The 20,835-nt window shown below is 38.6% G+C and overlaps 1 protein-coding gene across 1 annotated transcript in view; it reads left to right on the forward strand.

Moving 5' to 3' along the window:
- Positions 1–1,652: 1,652 nt before the first annotated feature.
- ECHDC1 (ethylmalonyl-CoA decarboxylase 1) overlaps positions 1,653–20,835 on the forward strand; it is a 35,267-nt gene continuing 16,084 nt past the window's right edge. The window contains exons 1-5 of the mRNA XM_061378262.1: positions 1,653–1,676; positions 9,062–9,283; positions 13,938–14,080; positions 18,794–18,846; positions 20,627–20,707. Coding sequence (XP_061234246.1) covers positions 9,064–9,283; positions 13,938–14,080; positions 18,794–18,846; positions 20,627–20,707 — 497 coding nt within the window. The 5' untranslated portion in view covers positions 1,653–1,676; positions 9,062–9,063. The remainder of the gene's footprint in view (positions 1,677–9,061; positions 9,284–13,937; positions 14,081–18,793; positions 18,847–20,626; positions 20,708–20,835) is intronic.

Consider the following 20,835-nt stretch of genomic DNA (forward strand, 5'->3'; position numbering starts at 1 on the left):
TGAGGAAGATATATTTCCAGATACATCTTTCAGCCATGCTACAAATACCTAAAACTGAGTCATCTTATGTATATGTATTAAGAAGGACATAGTAATAAGGACTGGCTTGTGTTTGCATATTGCTTTGAATATGCAAGTGATCTACATTGAAACAAGCATTTTATTTCCCTCTATCTGGCACCTGGTGTGGCAGCATATGTTCCTCCAAAGAGGGAAACCAATGGATAGGAGAAGGGTAGAGACAGCAGAGTTCTGTGTGACAGCGACGTTTTAAGCCAGCCATGCGTTTACATAAAATTGCAGCTAAGGATTACTCCCTTGTGATGCTGGGGTAGTTTGCAGCTGGCTCAGTGCTTCAGTCCAGTGCGTGTGCAAGAGATTGGCACACACTGGAGAGGCAGCATGTGGGAGCATGTCTGCTGGTAAGGACTTACACTTGGGCTGACAGTAAAACAGATGTAAGTGAACCTGGGGAGCCTGAGTCTCTTGACATGGAACCATAGATAGGGCATTAATGCTTCTCCTGACAACATCATCATGGAAAGCAAACGGGGCTGGAGGTTAGTGAGCAGCTACTTCACTCTAGGCTGTAGCACCCTGGCAGAGGTGCATATCCCAGCTTGAGCTACCTGTGGACATTCTTCTGGGATGGTGGACAAATAACTGTCTTTAATTACACTGGCTTGAATAGAAATACTGGACTTGCTTTTTAGCAATGCAGGCTACAGGTTCAGGAAACCAAAAATAATATTGACCTGCTCGTATGGTATTTAACAACCAGGGAAGCTAGCATGCACCCGCATCTTCTGATGCAAAACTGCTTTAAATTTAGACTGCATTTTTCAGTGCCAGAGGTTACAAGTAGACGTGGCACGGAGCAGAAGGCACCACAGTTCAGGCCGCTCAGCTGCGGGCCCTGAGTCTGCCTGAAGCTGGCAGAGGCTCAGTTTAATCTCCTTTGCTTCGCTCGGGCCTTCCTCGGCACCCGCTGTTCCCCAGGGCAGGGGAGCTGCAGGCCTGCCTCAGGTCCTCTCCCCGCCCTGCCCCGGCGCTGACCCGCACCCCGGCCCTACCCGGCGCTGCGGCAGTTCCCGGAGGGGCTGCTTTCCCTGCTGCACCGCCCGCCGGTGCCCGCCCGGCAACGGGAAAGGGAATAGTGGGGCCAGGTCAGTGCCTAGCCGGGGGTCTCTGCTTGGCTCCGGCCAGCTGGGGGCTTGCGGCGCTTGGGGACCGCGGGGCGAAGGGACGAGAGTCTGTGTCGAGCAGCCGGGGCTGTTGAGGTCGCTCGGGTCCCTGCAGGCCCTCGGACTGGCTGTGGCGAAGAGGAGAAGCAGGATCTGGCCGAGAAGTGGGCGGACGGGAGGGAGGCGTGGCGAGGAGCGAACCCTTCGGTGCCGCTGGGTGCCTGGGTCGAAGGCGAGGCTCTTTCGCCGCTGCTGCTTCTGCCTGAAAATGTGAGGCGCTCGCTGCGACCTCCCGTCACTTGCTCGGCTTCAGCCCTGAGGCCTCGGGTCTTATGTTGGGGGCAGCCACTTATCCCTGCCTTGGGCCCTTCTCAGTGTGCAGCCCATCCATGCTGGTTGATATGTGTATGTCTGTATCTTTATTTAATTATTCATGTATTTTTATTTTTATTTTTATTTTTTTAACAGGCCATTCCAGAAATGCTTGCCTAGGTAATACCAGGTGCTGCAGTGTACTTCTCATGATTTTGGTAGTGCACAAGGTCAGCAGCAAGAAGCCTCTGCTGGGGAATCACAGAATCATAGAACACCAGGTTGGAAGGGACCTCAAGGATCATCTGGTTTTCTCCGAATCAATTGGCAGAGCATAACCTAGACTACATGTCCTAGCACCTTGTCCAGCTGAGTCTTAAACATGTCCAGTGTTGGGGAATCCACCACTTCCCTAGGGAGATTATTCCAATGGCTGACTGTTCTCATTGTGAAAAATTTTCCTCTGGCATCCAGTCAGAATCTCCCCAGGTGTAACTTGTGCCTGTTACCCCGTATCTTTTCCTTATGACTCCTTGTAAAAAGGGAGTCTTCATGTTCTTTGTAGCCATCCTTTAAATACTGAAAGGATTTTCACCTCCTCTCCCCCTCAAGTTTTTGCATTATTCCCAAAGTGACACCATGCAGGATGCCTTTGTTTGCTGAAATGCAGCGTGTAGAACTGAGAATCAAGGGACGTGCTGACATGGTGTGCTTCTGTTAGTTGCCAGTGCTGTACAGGGGAGCAGGAGGTATACTCCTGAGAATCACGTGGCCAGTTCTGTTACCAGAATGCAGTTTTGTTGATGCTTTCATCAGGAGCATTTACTGGTGCTGGTAAGGAGAACAGTAGGAAATGGGTGCTAAAAGGAATTCAGAGCACTGCTCAACTATAGAACTTTTACAGTCTTCAAGGCAAATCAATCCTTGGGATAGCATCAGTATTTGCAATTACATCTAGAATTAATTCATCCTTATGATTTTTGGGATTTGGTGACTAAAAAGCAAATGGAGAGTTGGTTGTGGTAGTTTCCATTCCTGTGAAGTAGCACATCGGTTCATTTTAAAGGTGTCTGAAATATACCTAGTGGGCAGTGAACTTTATGTGAAAGTGTTTTCTGTCACTGTTACAGAGGACCCTTTGCTGACAGAGGCAGAGAACCTCTTTAGGTCAAAGCATTAAAACGTAAAGAGCCTGTGTGCTTCTTGCAGAAGTTAACGGATTCTTGCTCTCACCCTCTGCTGTGAAACTCAAGAAACTCGAGATCCTGTACTCACCATGTAACCACAATCAAAGGTGGTATCGTGTATTTATGGAAAGACTTCGTCAGCTGTTTTACGTACTTGAATACTATTATTTTTCACTGGAATTGGGTATGTTTCTGTGTGATGTTTTCACTAGGTCTTCAACATAATTAAAATGTGTTTAAAAGAGAACATAATTGGTTGGGAACAGAGAAACAACTCACATCTTAACCTTAGCCTGCAGGGACCATTAAGATACAAAACTTAACAAAGAAGAAATAATTTGGAAAACACATAGCTTGCTATACCCAGAATTGACATGCTCAGAAATGAGGAGGAAAACAAAGGAGAAAAAGAGAGCGAGAAAAGCAGAAATGAGATGTGAAGTGTAAGCCAGCTTAAAACTGGAACTGCAGATGAGAGTTTTTTTACTTGATGTTAAAAGGTTTTTTTACAGTATTTTCATTTCACATGTGCATGATTTGAAGCCATTTCAATTAGTCAATTTGGATATCTTCTCACTTCTTGTTCTCTCAGCATCTGGACAGGTAACCATTTTTTGTAATGATGCCATAGAGAAAATAGGAGGCCCAAACTTTTTGTTCTCTTCTCAACAGTAATATAGAGGCTAAAACCTTGCCCTTTATAATACCAGCTACTTCTAAAGCCTGTTTTTAGATTAGTTACAAAGTTCTTTAAGTATCTTAATGCTGAACTAGAAGGACTATTGATCCTACTTAATTTTTCCCCAGTGCGGGTACCAGAAACAATGTACTAAACATTTGAACAGGATTCAGAAGTTTGAAAGCCATAGCATCTTGAGAAAGGCATGAGCCTGAGGCAGCTCCTCTTGAACTTGGTACAAGTTCCTGCTTTGTGTAGTCATGCCATAGAGGATGTGCATTTTCTGTCTGGAGGAGGCAGAATTTTCCAAGCTTTGAATAATTTCTGTATCTGTGAGTTACTTTTTGTCAGCAGGTTTTATGCTGATGATCCCCCATCATGCTTAAGATCTCACTGCTTTCTTCCAACTGAAGGAAAGCCAGCTGGAGAGGTGATTGCCCTTATATTGCTTCAGCTGGTAATTATTAGAGTGGGAAGAACCTGTCAGATAAGATGTTTAAGTCAACCTAAGCCACAAGTAACTGAAGGGAAGAAAAGAGATGCATAAGTAGAGAAGTAGGTGGAGGGTTCTGTAACCTTCAGGTGAGGAGTGGTGAAAAGCAGCCTGTTCAGCTAGTGCTGGAGAGGAACCCTGCAGCTGAGGCCTTCCTCCTACGCCTTTCTTGTGTCTGAAGACAGGGTCCAGTGACTTCTCTTCCCTATGAGATCTGTGCTTTTGATTTGCATCCAGGCCAGTCCCCTTTGATCTTCCTGTTTCTGAATTCTTTCTGTGTTGGACACTGGCATTTATTCCTTCTCTCCCCATCATCCACAAGCCCACTGTCCCAGGTTCCAGTCAGTTGGTGTTAACGGTTTTCACTAATTTTAAAATTTTTTTTAATTCTTTTTTTTTGTGTATAGATGTACTATATTTATGTTTTAGTTATATTTTTCCTTCACTGCTCTTTCACTTGTTTTCATGTTACGGGATCAGTAGTGCCAGTCCTCTGCACTGGGTCACCACTTGCTTTCCATTTATTAGTCAGTTACTGCAGGAACTTGATGAAGTCACAGTGACTGTCAGTGCTTTCTAGTACAGATGAATGCCTCCTACAGTGACTGCTAGGATACCCACACAGATCTGAACTGTGAATCATCATCTTTGGTTCATGTCTTCTATCCCTTTGTCCATATCCCGTTTTCACAATTCTGTGTTTGTCACTGGAATTGCAGCTGCTGGAGGTCTTCATCAGATCAAGTTCTCTTGTGCTTCTTGACTCATCAGCTGCCCTTGATGCTTTTGCCAGTGTTACAGAAATGCTTTTGTAATTGCTTTTTTTTGTTGTTGTTGTTGTGGTTATGTCATTTCATTATTTTTCTGCTTCCTGGGATTTCTTTTGTGGATTTAGTATGTTTGATCTCTTTATTTCTGCTACACTTTATCTCAGCATACCTTACTTCAAACCCAGTAATTCAGTTGATTTATTTTTTGTGTGTGCTGGTGACTCACAATCTGCACATCACACCTTTCACTTCCTGTCATGTGTGAAAGGGTACTCTTTTCCTGATGTATTGAAAGCACGTACCTGCATCTTTTCTCCCCATTTTCTTTTTCCCCTCACTGGTGTCAGTAATTCAGGCCCTGTCTTTGAGCTGGAATTTTCACTGCTCATACATTTTAACTTGCTGATTATTTCTGTGTAGCTGCTCTGTAGTGCAGCATTTCTTGTTTGTGCATGCAGCTCAAATGCTCATTTGGGTGCCCAGTGTCCAGTTCTCTGGTTTGTCTTTGTTCTTCTACCCATCCAGGAAGTTGCAACCTACATTCCTTACACTTTGCTCTGGCCAGCTATCTTAATGTTTTTCTCCTAGTTGCAACTGGCAACACTGCTGGGGTTGCTGTTTGATACAGTGTGTTTTAAGAGTAAAAGCTGGGGTTGCAACAAAGTAGTGGTGAATGACAAGAGCAAATACCCATGTTCAAGAGCTGGGGCTTAATAGTTTTTAAAAGAATCTGTTCAGGGAATATTGCTGCTGGTGTTATCCCTAATAATAATTAATTAGGTTATACCTAATAAGAATAAATATTAATTATTATACATTCATATGATTAATAAGAAATATAATAATTATTATTTTATTAACATTGTGAGATGTGAAGTTTATTGGCAGTCACCAGAGGCTTTTGGAAGGACTGATACATATACATACACAAAAATACATGTACTCTATGTGTGTGCATGTAGATACATATATTACTCTTGCATAATGTGTGCCATTCCTTTGATACTGAAGTGTTGACATGTGATATGTGTTTATATTAACTGAAGTGTTGACATGTGAGACGTGCTCATATTAACTCACAGTCTGCTAGCCCACAGGCATGGGTGTTATAAAATCACTTGAATGCCAAATGGGATTTAAACTTTTGTTTTATGTAAGAGGTACAATAATTGTGGAATGGAAGGCTATTGGTGTCAGTATACTATCAGCTATCTCTTGGTTCTCACCAGTGACATGTAAAGCTTTAGCACTGAAAACATTTGAAATATGTTAATTGCCCAGTGTTTGTTATTCCAAAGCTATTTCTATGCTGATTTTTTTTCACTGTAAAAACTGTGCATAAACTGTCTGTGATACAGATGTTAACAGGTATAGCATGTCTGACAAAATTAACTAAAACTTAATTTCTGTAAGTGTATCTAAATAGACACCATTATGTTAAAAGTGAAAATCTGAAAGCTTTAGCGTAATAAATATCTCTTAGCTTATCCTATAAGATTGTGTGGGTTACTGCAACAGCCCTCTCTTGCACTGCTTTCACTTACAGTACAAAACGTCAGTCTCAGTCATGCTGTGGATTGTGAGTGCTCCATACTGATTAGAATTTAGGATGTTGTTTGCCAGAGATCAGCAGAAATCCCTTTAGTTTGTAAGAGCTGTAGATAAAATATCATGTTTTTCCCAAGTGGTTAACTTTCTCTGACTGAGCTGTTTAAATTCTTGGTTTTATTTTAAAATGCACTGGGTACTGACTGGTACTGTAAGAGATGGGTTTAAGAAAATAATTCCCTGATAATACTTTGCATGAGTCATTAATCATGAGTCATGATCAGCAGGCAGTGGTTTCCAATTTGTTTTCTAATCCTGCAGTTGCTGCTGCTCTTTATTACCATAGTGATAATATTAAAGAGCTGTTAATGCATATAACCACGCAGCTGAAAATGACAGACACTTTTTTTCAGTGGAATAAAATTTCCATATCTTAAGTTTGGTTTGCTCTGTACATATTTTTTTATTATTATTTTTTTTTTTACATGGGACATCTAGGTACTATAAAGGTGATCAAACAAGTAAATTTGGCAAGGAGGTTAACAGAACAGACTTTCTGCACCCTCCCTTGGTTTTCAAGCCAATCGTTGTGCCTTCCTAGAGAATTAAATTTAGTCTGTCTTTCTATAAGGACTGTGGAGGCTTTGTATTCATTAAAACTTGGGAGCTAATTGTTCAAGCTATGCTTTGCACAGTTTTATTGCATGCATATATGTTAGGGAATGACTGCTGAAGTTTAGAGAAGATGGAAAGTAGTTTCTCTTCTGAGAGCCTGAATATAAAAAGAATCATTTAGCTGAGAAATGAGCTTTGGAAACCTGTTTTCACTCTTGAAAAAAAAAAATTTTACCAAGTGATTTTAAAAGCTCTGAAAGGTGACGGCTGAAGTGTTGCAGACAATATTAGAATGTGCATAGGTTGTGAGTGTTGGGATGATATTCTTTACAAAGCAATGAATCTCAGATTTTAACATAATTAAATTTTAATTAGTTGTATTAATTTACACTTTAGAGTAGAAAAGTTGAATCAGACAGATTAAAACCTTGAATTTAGTAAGGAACTTGGAAGACCTTTCAAAGTATCTGAGCAGATGGTAAAAATTGATCCCTTTACCTATTCCAGTGTATGTGACCTTATAATGCATAGATTCATATAGGCCTACTAGTTTCTTTTTGTTGAACTTGTGCAATCATGCTGGTGGATGTGAAGTGGTGGGACAGGTTTGAATCTACTGGCATAGGTGGTTCTTTGAAATCAGCTGGTGCAATGTGTACTCCTCCGCATCTGGTAATGTGGTTGCTGCGTAAACTGCTACATTTCAATGAGGATTATACCTGCCCCAACAGAGGAATTTTCCACTTTAGTGTAGGATGGTACAGCCAGGGACAAGTTCACCTAACAGGTTTGTTCACTTCTTTCATTATGGTCTAATTGTATGTGGGGTTTTTTCATGTGTGTGCACTTGTTCATGCACATATAATAATTGTTTTAAGATTTCTAAGTCAAGATGCCCTGAACCAGCATAAAATATGTCTGTCACTAAATTCTGTCTCACTGAATATGTTTATGTTCTGGGTTCACCTTGGGAAAACTTTCCACAAGCTTTTTGCTAATTTTTAAAGAGTCTTGTTTCCGCCAAATACAGTTGTGAAGTAAAAGTGGTCCTTTCCCAGTTCTCAAAAAGCAATTAACATCTACTGTATCTTCTGGTCTGCTGTACCCACTAAAAAGGTGGTTGGGGCAAAGCTAGGACTAGTCTAGCAAATCGCAAGATTTATATATAAAAAAATCCTTTCCATGTCCTGTGGGGGTTTGATTCCCACTCCAAGAGGCTTCTAGGATTACTTCTTTTTCAGACCAGCTGTCCCTGGTTCAGGCTTTACTCAATTTTTTTCAAATCACTTGTAAGCTACTTTCTCTAATACACCTCTTTCCAAAGTAAAGAAAATAAGGCTGAGCCTCAGACCAAGAATAATATTTGATGACTTTTGTGTTTTTTGCTAATACACAGTCATACAATGTAGAGGGGAAATAGCAGAGGAATAAGCCATGGCTGTACTGGTACATAGAAGTAGTTTACCAATATTATGTACTTATATAAAAGACAGGTGTGATGCTAGATATATAATACCGTTGTATGCATTTCCTCCCTTGCAGCACTGCTCTGTGTCCAAGAAAGGCCACTTCAAAGTGCTACTGAAATGACTCAGAAAGGCATACAGCTACCAGGGGCTATTCAGACTAACTAGGTTTAAGATGGAATGTGATAAATGTGTTAATGGTGTTAGGTGACAGGGAATGGACGTCAGTGTGAGAACGGTCTTCAGTTCTTAATTTGTGTGTTCCTCAAGTATTTATCTCAGGAAGGTTTTGCTGTAATAGTTGCTGAGAAACAGGAGATCTGGATCCTGAAAACTGGGGGTTTTGATATAATTATTCCTCCAACATAGGTGTGAATTTTGAAGTTTGGGTGGTTTGGGTTTTTTTTTGGTGTGTGGGGGTGAGTTTTTGCAATATTAGTACAAAGTTGGTCTAATGGAATACATAAGAATGTGACTACAGTTCTTGAGCCTTTTGAGTTCTGCACACAAATACTTTTGGGTAATTTTTACAATAAAATATTTTAAATAATATAATTAAATAATTGTTTACAAGAAAGTATTTTAAAAGATGCTAATTTCTGACTAAACTACTAAAATCACTTCATAAATGTCCTTCTGTTAACTTTGTGGAGCAATTCAAACTAAGAATTTTGCAAATACAGTCTGCAGTAATTTCTGTAGGCTTCTATGATTGCATCACCTTTACGTTAACTTCTGCTGTCCTGCTTCCCTCTCTATCAGAGGACTGAGGTAGATTTCAAATATTTAACCCCTCCTTGTTTCCAGAAATGGTCATTTTTATGTGGAGGAACTTACTTCAAACTACAAAAGAAAGGATACTCCAGGAGAGAAGGATGTCAGTGTATAGCCAGGCTCATGGCTATCAGGAAGAACTGATACAGAAGAAACTTCAGCAGTTTGCTGGTGGATCCATCAATCTTACCAAAGAAGACAATGGCATTGGAATACTTACTTTGAACAACCCAAAACTAATGAATGCATTTACAGGTATTAATTAGTTAATGGGGTTGCTGGTTTGGTCTGGGTTTTTTTTTTTTTTCATCTTTCAGTTACCCATTTTAGCATTTTGCCTAAACAAATTGAAAAGCTGTGCATTACTATTCCTTAACTGAAAGAAGAAATGTTTAAGTTTTATTTGGATGTGTGGCAAATGCCCACTGTTCTGCATAGTAGCTTTGCCATAAGAATATAAGAAATTCTCAACAATACAGGGACAGTCTGGTAGAACATTTTTTTTCAGTCAGTACAGTTCTGCTACTGTGCTCTTTCTTGTATCTCACTCTGTTGCTACTGCTCTGGGAACGTACAAGGGTATTTTTAAGGGGTTGAGAAGGTGCAATCTTTGTTTTGTAGGTGGTGTAGAAAGGGTGACTTTACTTTGTTCTTTACCTGAAGACTTCCCTGTAAACTTCAGCTTCTGTAATTTGGTCTTTTTCACTTACTCAAACTGGTTTCAATTTCTTCTTCATTTGTTTTATGTCTGAAATACCGATGACTAGTTAATTAAGATCAGATGAGCTGGCTATTCTCAGCTGCTGAGATTGTATTTAACATGATTTTATACTGGATAAAACTGTCAAAACCAAGTGCCCTATTTTATTAATCTTGTATTATGAGAGGATTTTGACCTCCAAGATATTTGCTGTCTCTCCTTAACTGTCTAGAATATTCGAATTTATGCTGTTCTCTTCAGATGTAAGTGCACAAGGTTCATAGTCTGCATCTACCTGAGCTGGAGCTGTGCATAAGCCTTTACTGGAAGAATGCCCTTATCTCTTAATATTTTGAAATGGATAATTTGTGTCATCTTGTGAATTTCTTTTTTTTTTTCCTGTTTTATTTTCCTGCCCAGTTCTCACAGTTCCTTTGCTGTCAGCAAGTACGTTTGCAACCCACTAGCAAAGCATAGAGCTGTTTACATGAAGAATGCCAATCTACTTCAGCTAGTGATTGTTAGCTGAAAGGAAGAAAACCTAAGAGAACAACAGAATGAGTGTCAATGCATCTAGATGTGTCTGCATTTTCTCTTTTGTTTCCCTGTAAAAGCTTGTGTATGAAATCATCTAACTTGAGAAGTTGTAGCTAAAAGATGTTAGCGTGGGGATTCTGCTTCTGCAGGCCTCCTGGTCAGCATTCATGATGTTATGCAATCATAGTTACATTGTTATTACTTCTAACACATTGGGTTTTATTTTTCAGTCGAAACAGAGCTGTGCAATGTACAGTCTTTAGACTGTGTGCTCTTAGGTTATTTTGTTGTGGAAGCCCAGTGTGTTATTCAGATCAAATATAACACAAGTCAAATTGCTTAAACTAAACTTCCATAGGAAATTACAACTATGTTCTCTAAGTGCTTGACAGAAGGAGTTCAACTGATTTGTTGAAGTGCTGAGCAGTTACCGCTGCTATTTAGGCTGCTGGTACCTGTGCTTTGACTATATGAAGGGCTATATAATGTTAATGTACTGAAATCATATCATACATCTCATGTTGGGTACCCAAGTTAGCAAATATTTTTTCTATATCTTAGTTAAAGGTCTGTAAAATAATTCCATTTCTCCTTGTAGGACTGCTGTGAAATTAACACATTGGTGTATGTGAATTAGATGCCCTGGTAGCAAAGAAGAGCTATAAAAAACTGTGAGGAAATTAATAATTCTTTCTCTGGTGCAGACCCTGATTAGCATATAGCAAATGAACAATGGGATCAGGCAGCTCTGTTTTACAGTAGTGTATAGAGAGCAGTACTCCATTTTGCTATGCAATAGACACAAAAATTTGCTGTGAAAAATCTTGCTATGGCAGTTCAAGAGATTGCTGCTTCTTTCTAAAATACACCTCTGCTAGAGGCTTTTGTTGCTACAGGATGCGAAGGTAGATGGAAAATCATGCTGGCCACTTGGCCACTGTGGTGGAAGTATGAAAAAGGATGGGATGTGCAACCCCTGAATTGCCCCAGCAGACCTTCATCAGCCAGAGCCTGTAGATTACCCCGCTCAAATAAATTCTGTTCTGTTAATTCTGTGTTTCAAAGCTTCTGGATAGTGGCAGATGTGAATGTATATACAAATGTATGCTTCCTTTAGAATGCTGCAAAACATCATTAAACTGTTGAGAGAAATCCTATTTGCCAGGCATTTACTTTACACAGCAGCTTTTTATCTTGAAGGAATTATGTTTATTCTAAGCTTGAGCAACTCACAGAACCAAAAGCAGAACAAAAGTTGGCAAATTGCTAATGGGCAATGTGGAGGTTGTTATGCCTTGTTGTTATGCCTTTTTTCTCTTCTTAATTAGAGTCTGATAGCCACCTGTTTGACATGGTCTCTCTGGAAACAAATGCTAATCAGGTCAGTTTAAGCCTGGTGGAACCAATTTCAGCAGCCCAGCCTTTTGCTGAACTGAAGTTGAACTTAATTTAAAAAAGAAGGAAGCTAGCCTGCAGGAATTAGGTAATAATGGTGATAATTTTATTTTCTAGACTTGACTTTAACACATTTATTCTCAGATTATAGTTAAGATGCAACAAATTATCTTTCCAGGTAGGTTTAGTGCTGTGAAGAGCACAGACTCGCTGGTATTAAATACTGAAGGACCAAGACTGTCAGAATGAGGATTTGCTGTAGTATTGTGTCCTCCTCATTACATCAAATGTGATGGACTGTATTGGCAGAATAATAGTTCAGCATTGTCAGTAATGGAAGGGATCCTCTCCCAGGAGGGTGGGACAGGTTCTCTTATTTCTTGTCCCCTGCTGTTGCATATAACTGCCTCATATGGTACCTTTTTGTAAACTCCATTTTTGAGTTGACTAGATTTTTGGTTCATAATACTCTGTGGAAAGACTCTTCAGTACCTGACTGCTTTGACTTAAAAGCATCACCAACAGTGGTTGTGCTGTATCTTGATTTTGGCAAATTTTGGGTGCCAGTTCAAATACCTTTCTTGTAAGAAAACTTGGGAAATATGCAATCCACAGGGTTTCTGCACACCTTTTTAAACAGCAGCATTTGCAGAAAAGTCATTGTTGAGTATACTGTCAGGCTGGGAAAGCACATCAATTGAAGACACACAAAAATCTTATCTAGGTCTAGTTCTGCTCAGTATTTTCATTCATGGCTTGGATGATGAAATAGAAGGTGAACTGCTGAAATTGTCAGATGACTACAAATTAGAAGAGCTTGCTTGCAAGAAGATTATTATTTGGAACAGAGGAATGGAATTTAAAGTGATCACACAAAAACCATGTCCAAGTTATAAATACAGGAGGAAAAGGGACAGGCTAAAGTGCTGGGATTTGTTAGAGGATCATAGTCTGGACCTGACAGTGGGAAAAAAAAAACAAACCGATGTCATTCTGGTATGTAATATGTGATATCCACTTAATTATTGCCCTCCTCAGGAACTTTGTTAGAATGTGCTATTTCAGTGGCTGAGACCAAGCTTAAGGTGGAAGTGCTTGACTGAACGTTTACTCTTGACCTGGTGCTGGGAAGCATTCTTCATAAAGAACTGTAAGGAAGACAAACACAAAGGAAAAAAAAATCTCCCATGTGAGGATGACCGCTAACAGGCAATTTTTGAACAGGTTGACTTCTGTGCATGCAGGCATAGGGTCAAAAAACCAACACTCTTGGCAGAAAAGTAAAGAGCCCTTCAGATTAGTACCCTAAAAGGGTACTAATCTGAAGTATGCTTCTGTCTGAAGAAGGTAGGCCTGTCCATCTAAATTCTTGTCAAAGGAATGTAAAGCCGAGAGTGTCATCTGTATGTAGCCTGTTTCTGAAATTAGTTTCTGTAGATGTTTCCTCTTAGCATAACTGAATAGAGTCATAGGCATTCAGAGAGGAAGAGCTTGAGGTGAATGCTGGGTAAGCTCAGTTGGTGTGGAATATGCTGCAGTCTAGGATGAGCTAGAAACAGGAATCTGTAAAGTTCCATGTCAGAAAGGGTGCTTAAGTGAACATACAAAAAATCTTATGTTTAAGCTAGTACTGTATAATACAAATAAATAAAAATAAATAAATAAATAATTTTTTTTAACATAAATACTAATAAATAATAAATATATAAATAATAAAGCTAGTACTGTATAATACGTGTATTCGGAGCCTGTGATATACTTTGTAAAGAGAGGCTTTCTAGAAAGGTACAAGAGGGGGAAATCAAAAGATGTTTTAGAAATATCTCTTTTTTTCTTTTTAAAAGATAAAATATGCTTTGCACCTATTTTCAAATATATCTTTATTTTCTTATGGATGGATACTTCTAAATGTCTTTGGCCTCCAACATAATTTATTCCTTAGCCTTTTTAGGACTGGTTGTACCTTGAGCCCACCTTGCGCACGATTCTTTTCTGTACTCTGCCAGTTCTTTGGGCAGATTGAAATGGCAGTAACAACAAAATGACTACCTAGACAGGTACAGATAGATACATATAAGTTCGTATGTCTTTCAGAATTTTGGGAAGTACATCCTTGAAAAAAAATATATGACAGTGCTTGTGTGCTTTCCCTTGTGTTTATAAGCCCATCACTTATTAACAATAAGTTGGTTTTGATGGTGGAAAAAAATGTAACATAAACCAAAATGGTGATAATAATTTCCTGTTAAACATTTTGCTTCTCCCCTCTTATGACAGGTACTATGATGCTGGAACTTCAGGAGAGGGTAACAGAACTGGAAAACTGGAAAGATGGCAAAGGCCTTATCATCTATGGTGCAGGAAACACCTTCTGCTCAGGATCTGATTTGAATGTTGTCAAAGCCATATCGAACTCCCAGGCAAGTAGTGATACAAGTTAAATTTTTTGAGAAAAATAAGCTTTCTGATATTCTGAGACCCTTTTCAGAAAGAGGTGTTGCACTATGCTGCTGCTGCTGTTTTACATGCAAGTCACAGAATGGAGCTTTTAATGGTTGAAAAAAATGCTGGCAGCCCCTCTAAGCCATGGCTTAAGTATTATTGTAATTGATTCGTAACTCTGAATTCCTACATTATCTATTCTTTTTAGCATTTTCTTTGAAAAATATCATTTCAGTTTCTCAGCACAGAGTATGGTGAATTTACACATCAGATAAGCTGTGCTTCAGTAGTTTGACCTTTAGCTGCAGATACAAGTAATCATTTCTTGTATATTGTTAAGTCAAAACCAAATGTAAGTAGCGTGGCTGCTGTTACAGAAAGGTTTCAATTTTGTCAAAACTGTGCTTGGACCTGCATAAAATGGAAGGAGGGATGCAATTCTTGTGCTGTAGTTCAGTCAGGTGTGTTATGTGTATTACTGTGGGGTTGAAGAGGTCAGGCTTTGATGGCAATTTTTCACGCATGCCACCCATCTTGACAACTTCTGACATGTGCTGCAGTTCTTTTTATGGGTTAATGTGTGGTTCTTGGCAACATCTGAAATAGGACTTTATCAACTGCAGGGGAAAGGCGTCTTCTTGTGGTGCTCTTACATCCTGATTTGTGATTGTGGAAACTGGTATCCTGGTGCGTTTCTGTGACCAGTTTCACGATTTAAACACACAACTCAAACATTTAATTGAACATTCCAGTAAGAATGCCAACTCAAAACAGATTAATCTGGTATTTTGTCTTTGGTGATGATTTGTTTCTGTTGAAGAAACTAAATATCATAAAAGCCACAATGTCTTAAATATTTATGACCTGATAAAATAAATGGGATGGTCCAGTTTTCAGAAGGTATAGGAGGCTTTGTTTCCTTTGTGGAACATCATAAGAGGGATGCTTTTCTTAATGTGGAGATACTATGCTTCATAGATATAAATGATTTGGGGGAGTTTTCATTTGGATTCTATATAGCCACTGGTTATTTAAAAAGTATAAATGCATCTGTGATTTTGGTTTTGTGTTGTTTGGGGGGTTTTTGGTTGTTTTTTGTTTTGGGTTTTTTTTGTGTGTGTGGTTTTGTTGTTTTGGTTTTGTTTTTTTTTTAATCTGAAGTTTTCATCTTATTTTAGAATTATAGTAACAGAAAGCAGCTGCATTCAAGCATGGGGCCAATTCTTATCTGCAATCTAGGCTTCCCTTCAGACTTCTGCATTCAGTAATTCTCAGTGATTCTGCTTCCATACTCTCTTTGACATTTGGTGTTCTGTCTGTATGTTTATTCAAATTACTTGGAGCCACTGCAGTAGCAGAGAGGGGTCTTGTAAGGATTAGGGTCTGTAACAGATGTACTGGGCATAATGAAGTGTATAGGTATTAAAAATAACTTTGAAAATTCTTTTCAAAGAATCCAAATCTCATGCTAGTGCTGAGAGTGTAAAAGTCAACAAAAATGTTCCAAGAATAGTTAAACTGTTGCTTTCTATTTCCTTAAGAGAATTTAAACTATCCTGAACTGAAAGTTTACTTAAACTAGCCAACTCTTAAAACATTTGTTTGGTGGGATTTAATGATCTTTATTAAGTAAAATTTTCATAGAATAAGGAATAGCATTTGCTGTCCTTTAATCCTACAGAACAGTGATCTCTAACTTGCTTCAGTTGAGAGAGTTTTGTCTGCTTTCAGGTTAAAAGAGCATTAGGTTAAGTTTTCTGTTCACAGGCACCCCTAAGGCAAAAAAAAACCCAAACACCTAAAACCAAAACCACAAGTTAGTAGCTTTGTGCCTTAACTGTTATTCTTTTCCCTTATTTTTATGCAAGGCTACTTTAGCTCATAGCTTTTAGTAATTACAGAAAACACCTTTATTTTATTTAACCAATTGTTTGAGGGAAGATTGTATTTTTCATAATCTGTGATAGTTTGCCCTTCCCTGTAAAGGCAGGGAATAATGGCCAAGGCAGAGAATAAAGGAAAGGCAGAATAATGGCAAAGAATGCTGAAGGATTTTCGTGCCCCCTAGTGGCTCTTCGTCCTCCTCTTCCTCTTCGTCCTCTTCCTCTTCATCCTCCTTCTCCCATGTTCAGTTGTTCCTAACCCTGAAACAAACCCAAGTCCTCCGCCTGATTTTCTTTGGTGAGTGCTAACGTTATGTGACCAAATCACAGAAGGCAAATTAATAGTGGACTTTTAATTTTTATTATTTTTAATATGTATGTATTTCTTTCTTTCTAAACCTGGCTCCCAAGAGCAATAACCTCTCTCTGGAGTGAGACTTGAAAAGCTATCTAGCTGAAAAGCAGGAGAGGCTCTTGAAAGGACAGCTGAAAAGGAAGAGGCATAAAGGAGAGTTTCGCTTTCCTGGGTCTAGAAGCCCTAGGACTTCCCGGGCAGGAATCCACAGAGGTGCCCTTTTGAGCAGTTGGAGATGGTCTGGAAATGCTGTTCTGTCTGCAGTAAAAATGGACTCTAAGCTCTTGCAGCAAAAAGAACCAGAAATATAGTCTTCTACTTTATGAAGGTGGCTTTCCTGCTCCCTGCTTCCCCTAGCCCCAATGCAAACTATTAATCCTTTTCTTCCAAGTGTAGTGCATAGTGTATTTTACCTCACTTTCTGCTTATTAGATTTCTTCTTACTCCAAGGATGGTATTAGAACTGAAAATGTGATTATTCCATTAGACTCCAAGGAACACCTCTCTTATTCAGATAAAATACTTATCAGGAAGGTTTGAAGGGTATGTTGGCCAGAGATCAAGTAATTGTGATTTATGTTTTTCAAAGTGCTTTCTGTGCCAGCATTTCTCCCATGCAATACACAGTAATCTCTCTACCACATGAGAATATTAAGATCTTTCTTTTTGTTTGTTCAGTTATAACTGCATTTATCAAGCTGGTCTGTTCTGGCATTAATCTTTAATTACCATTTTGGATTTTAGTATGAATTGAGATGGCCAATTTGAATGCAAGGACTCTGATGTGATGAAATGAAAAATTATTTGCTCTGAAGAGCTTTTTTTGCAGCTTCATCTTCGTGGTTATAGTATGGGAATTGCACATGCCCATGTCCAAGAGCTGGTATCTTGTATGTTTGTGTGGGTTTTTAACTCAGTTGTTAAGACAGATGTCATGGAGGATTTGATTGTTCTTTAATTTGGAATGGAAATATTGCTACTAGTCCTAATGGTTGTAGGAGATGGCTACAGTGATAACTAAAAGCCTCTCTGTAAATCAATGTGTGCTGGAATTTTCAAGCAGGCCTTTAACGTAATGAAACTGAATTCACTGGTTCCTGAGTAGCAACTGTTGTGGCAGCTTCAGTCTGCCGGAGATCTGTCCCTGGACATCATATTGCTGGTTGGCATTAGGCAGAGTAGGTCTTGGGAACACGTGACTAATGACAATAAATCAGTTGAAGCTGACTTACTATTATTTCAAGGTCCTATTCCATGATGTACTGAAGACTTACTGCGTATTTTTTCTTTCACTGAGGTATGAGTCAGGAGCTTTTACCTAAAACATATTCTTTACTTTAACAACCCCTGCAAAACTGTGTTTTAGAAATCAGTAAATGTCAGTAGAGATGTTTCTCTGTTCTTTTTCTTGCTACCAATAACTGGGGTGGGGTGGGGTGGGGTGGGGGTGTTCCAGTTGAGGGTTTTGAGGTTTTCATTTGTTTTTTTTGAAAGAAATGCTGAAATTGGTATTGACTGGGAGCTTTTGCTTCTACAGTGTCCAAACATATATATATAAAATCTGGATTAAATGGCACATGTGTAGTTCCATATGTATATGAACATTGCCATACTGGGTCATTTAGCCCACTCATTTGTCAAGTTCCTGGTTTATACTAGATGTCTGAGAAAAAATATAAGAACAGGGAAGGGAGACAGAGAATTAATTTGCTTGAAAATACTCTCTTAGTCCCAGCAATTTGTGATTAAGACTTCTAGAGCCACAGGTGTTACCTTGTATTTAATAACCTTCTTTCAGTTTTTCTGTCATGACTGTATCTAGTTGTTCTTGAATTGATATAGGTTGTAATGCATTGCTGCAAAGTGTGCCACTGTTTAACTGCATGTTATATGAGGAAATACAGCAACTGGTTTTATTTGAAGCCCTTGTACTAGAAGAGAACAATTGTAATCTATTCATTATTGTTTGCAAGCTGACATAAAACATAGAGGAGCAAAATAAGAAGAATCTTCTTTCTGTTTTCTGTTTTGGTTTGGGTTTATGTTTGCTTCTCCTGAAATGCTGTTAGCCAGAACTATAAAAAAGGAAGTTGGGAAATTGATAAATTGTATATTGTCTAAAACTGCATGGATTTGGAACAGTAAAAGGTATGCAAAGCTCTGTAGTCCTACACACTTTTAAAGCTCAACTTTATGGGTGTTTAACTGGGAGTAAGAAGAGGAAATTATGTAAATTTTCACGTAATAGGAATTCAGTATTGCAATTACTTTAACTGTGGCTTAATTATACCTGAAATTCATGTAAATTGATTGAGTTCTGATTTATTTTTTTTTTTTTCCCCACCAGGTTGAGACCAGGTTTTCTGTTTGTACATAGTGGGGTTGGGCTGGAATTCAGGCAAGATTAACCACATCAGGGTCACTTAACATTTTTAATTTCCTATTCTTTGTAGGATGGGATGAATATGTGCATGTTTATGCAAAACACCTTAACCAGACTTATGAGGTAATATATCTTATTTATCCTTCTTTATGAAGTAATTATAATTATTGGAATACATGTTGGCTAACTCTTTAATATTGTGTTTAAATTTAAATGCATAGTTTCAAGTATGTAATTTTGAATCCCAGACTTTGTATTTACACGTTAGTCAGGTAGACATTTATGGATTTGAATTAGGCCTTGACATTTTGCAACTTAATAAGTTAATTAATAAGTAACTTAATAGACTTTCCAGAGATTGGAACAGAAAAAAAACCCTATAGGTTTGTATGTAAAGGATCAGGATATACATAGAGTTAAGAAAGTCTAGGACTTCAGTATTTCTAAAACTGTATTCTGTAATTCAATGGAAATCAGTAGCTCTTAAAAAACAATCAGGGCCAGCTCATGCAGCCTACGCAGATAACATTTATTTAATATATTTATTTAATCTTCCCACTTCATAAGAGAAATGTATTCAGTTCTACCATCTGGTACTTCTGAAAAACACTTTTTCCTTTCCTTTAGATTTATCTTCCTTAAGAAATCACATTTCTATTAAATCCATGTGTGGTAGAGTTTGTCTTTTTTGCTGCTCAGAGCTCTTTGAAGATAAATATTCTTTGTTTTAGATAATCTCTATGAGAAAGTGTTACGAATTAACATTATTCTGTAAAACTGTGCAGAAGACTGGAGACTTTATGGTAGTAGTTTTTTAAGGAATCCTCAGGATTAGAATCCATTTGTATAAATTGGTCTGTGTATAATCAGAATTCATGGGGCAAACCAAAGAGGACCAAGATGTATGAAGATTAAGCCCTTACCTCAGGTGGCTTGACTTCGAGTACATTAAGGATACAGTTCAGAGAGAGCATTGAATTGCTGTCTGGGGACATTTATTGTTGACGGGACCAGTCTGCCTCAGGGAGAGCCAAGGCTGGTATGATCCTGAAGAGGATCAGCATGTGAATGTAGGGGACTTGGACCCATATCTTCTGGTTCCCCATAGTCCACAGAAGAAATGAGGTTACTCTCTTCTAGTGGGTTTACTTGTGCCATGTATTGTATGAAGCGCACTGCAGCTGGTAAGTGAACAAAACAGCTGTATAGGCATGCAAATTCTGGGACTAACCAATTGTCTTAATTTCTTACGGAACTTAGCTTATCTGAAGTCAGTCACTGTTCATTAGTATTCATTACACAATGGCAGTAGGGAAAGTGGTTCTCCTACATATTCTTCCTTCCTTCTGTCCTTCGAATTACCTTGAACATGATTAAATACAACACCATCAAAGGTAACATATTGCTGCTATCCTCAAAGGATGGGTTTGTCCTCCAAAGGAAAAGTTTTGTTGATGACTGAAATGGTAATGCTGTTTGAATAAATTTCTGAAGATGTCATGCTAAATCTCATTATTTTTTAGATAACCCAGCCCTACAGTTCTTTGTGTCCCTTTCTACTATTTTCTATACTGTACTGGCTTAGAGTCTTGTCACTCCTTCTTGCAGATAGTCTTTTCTGGTATAATCTATAGCAGGTATTTTTCATAACACAGTACTTGATCTTCTTTACTTTGATTCTATTTAATATATCTGTCTTACTGTTTCATTTTGGGATTCCATACCAATTTGGCATAACTGGAATTGGTATTGTGCTGCTTAGCCACAAAGATACAGTTATTTAAATTAATTTCAACAGTATATTTTTTCTGAACTTTTACTATAGAGATGGTTTGCTTGAATTCTTTTGTCATTTGTAAAAGACTAAAAGCATGAATTTTGCTTGCAAAACTCTCTTGTGTAGATTGCCTTTGATCAGTGTTGCACTAGTCCAAGGAAAAGCTATTGGAGGAGGAGCAGAACTTACCACGGCATGTGATTTCAGGTAACATCACCAATTTAAGTAGTTGTCATGTTGGACCATAGATTTAATGACTGTACCTATGAAATGTGAGGAGCTTGAGGTACCACTTTTACCAGGATTCATGTCGCTGAGTTCCAAGGCATTTGGAA

The sequence above is a fragment of the Neopsephotus bourkii genome, unplaced genomic scaffold (assembly GCF_033783945.1).
Source record: "Neopsephotus bourkii isolate Nb327-2 ecotype Australia unplaced genomic scaffold, CSIRO-AGI_Nbou_v1 NB_1765, whole genome shotgun sequence".
Taxonomy (NCBI): domain Eukaryota; kingdom Metazoa; phylum Chordata; class Aves; order Psittaciformes; family Psittacidae; genus Neopsephotus; species Neopsephotus bourkii.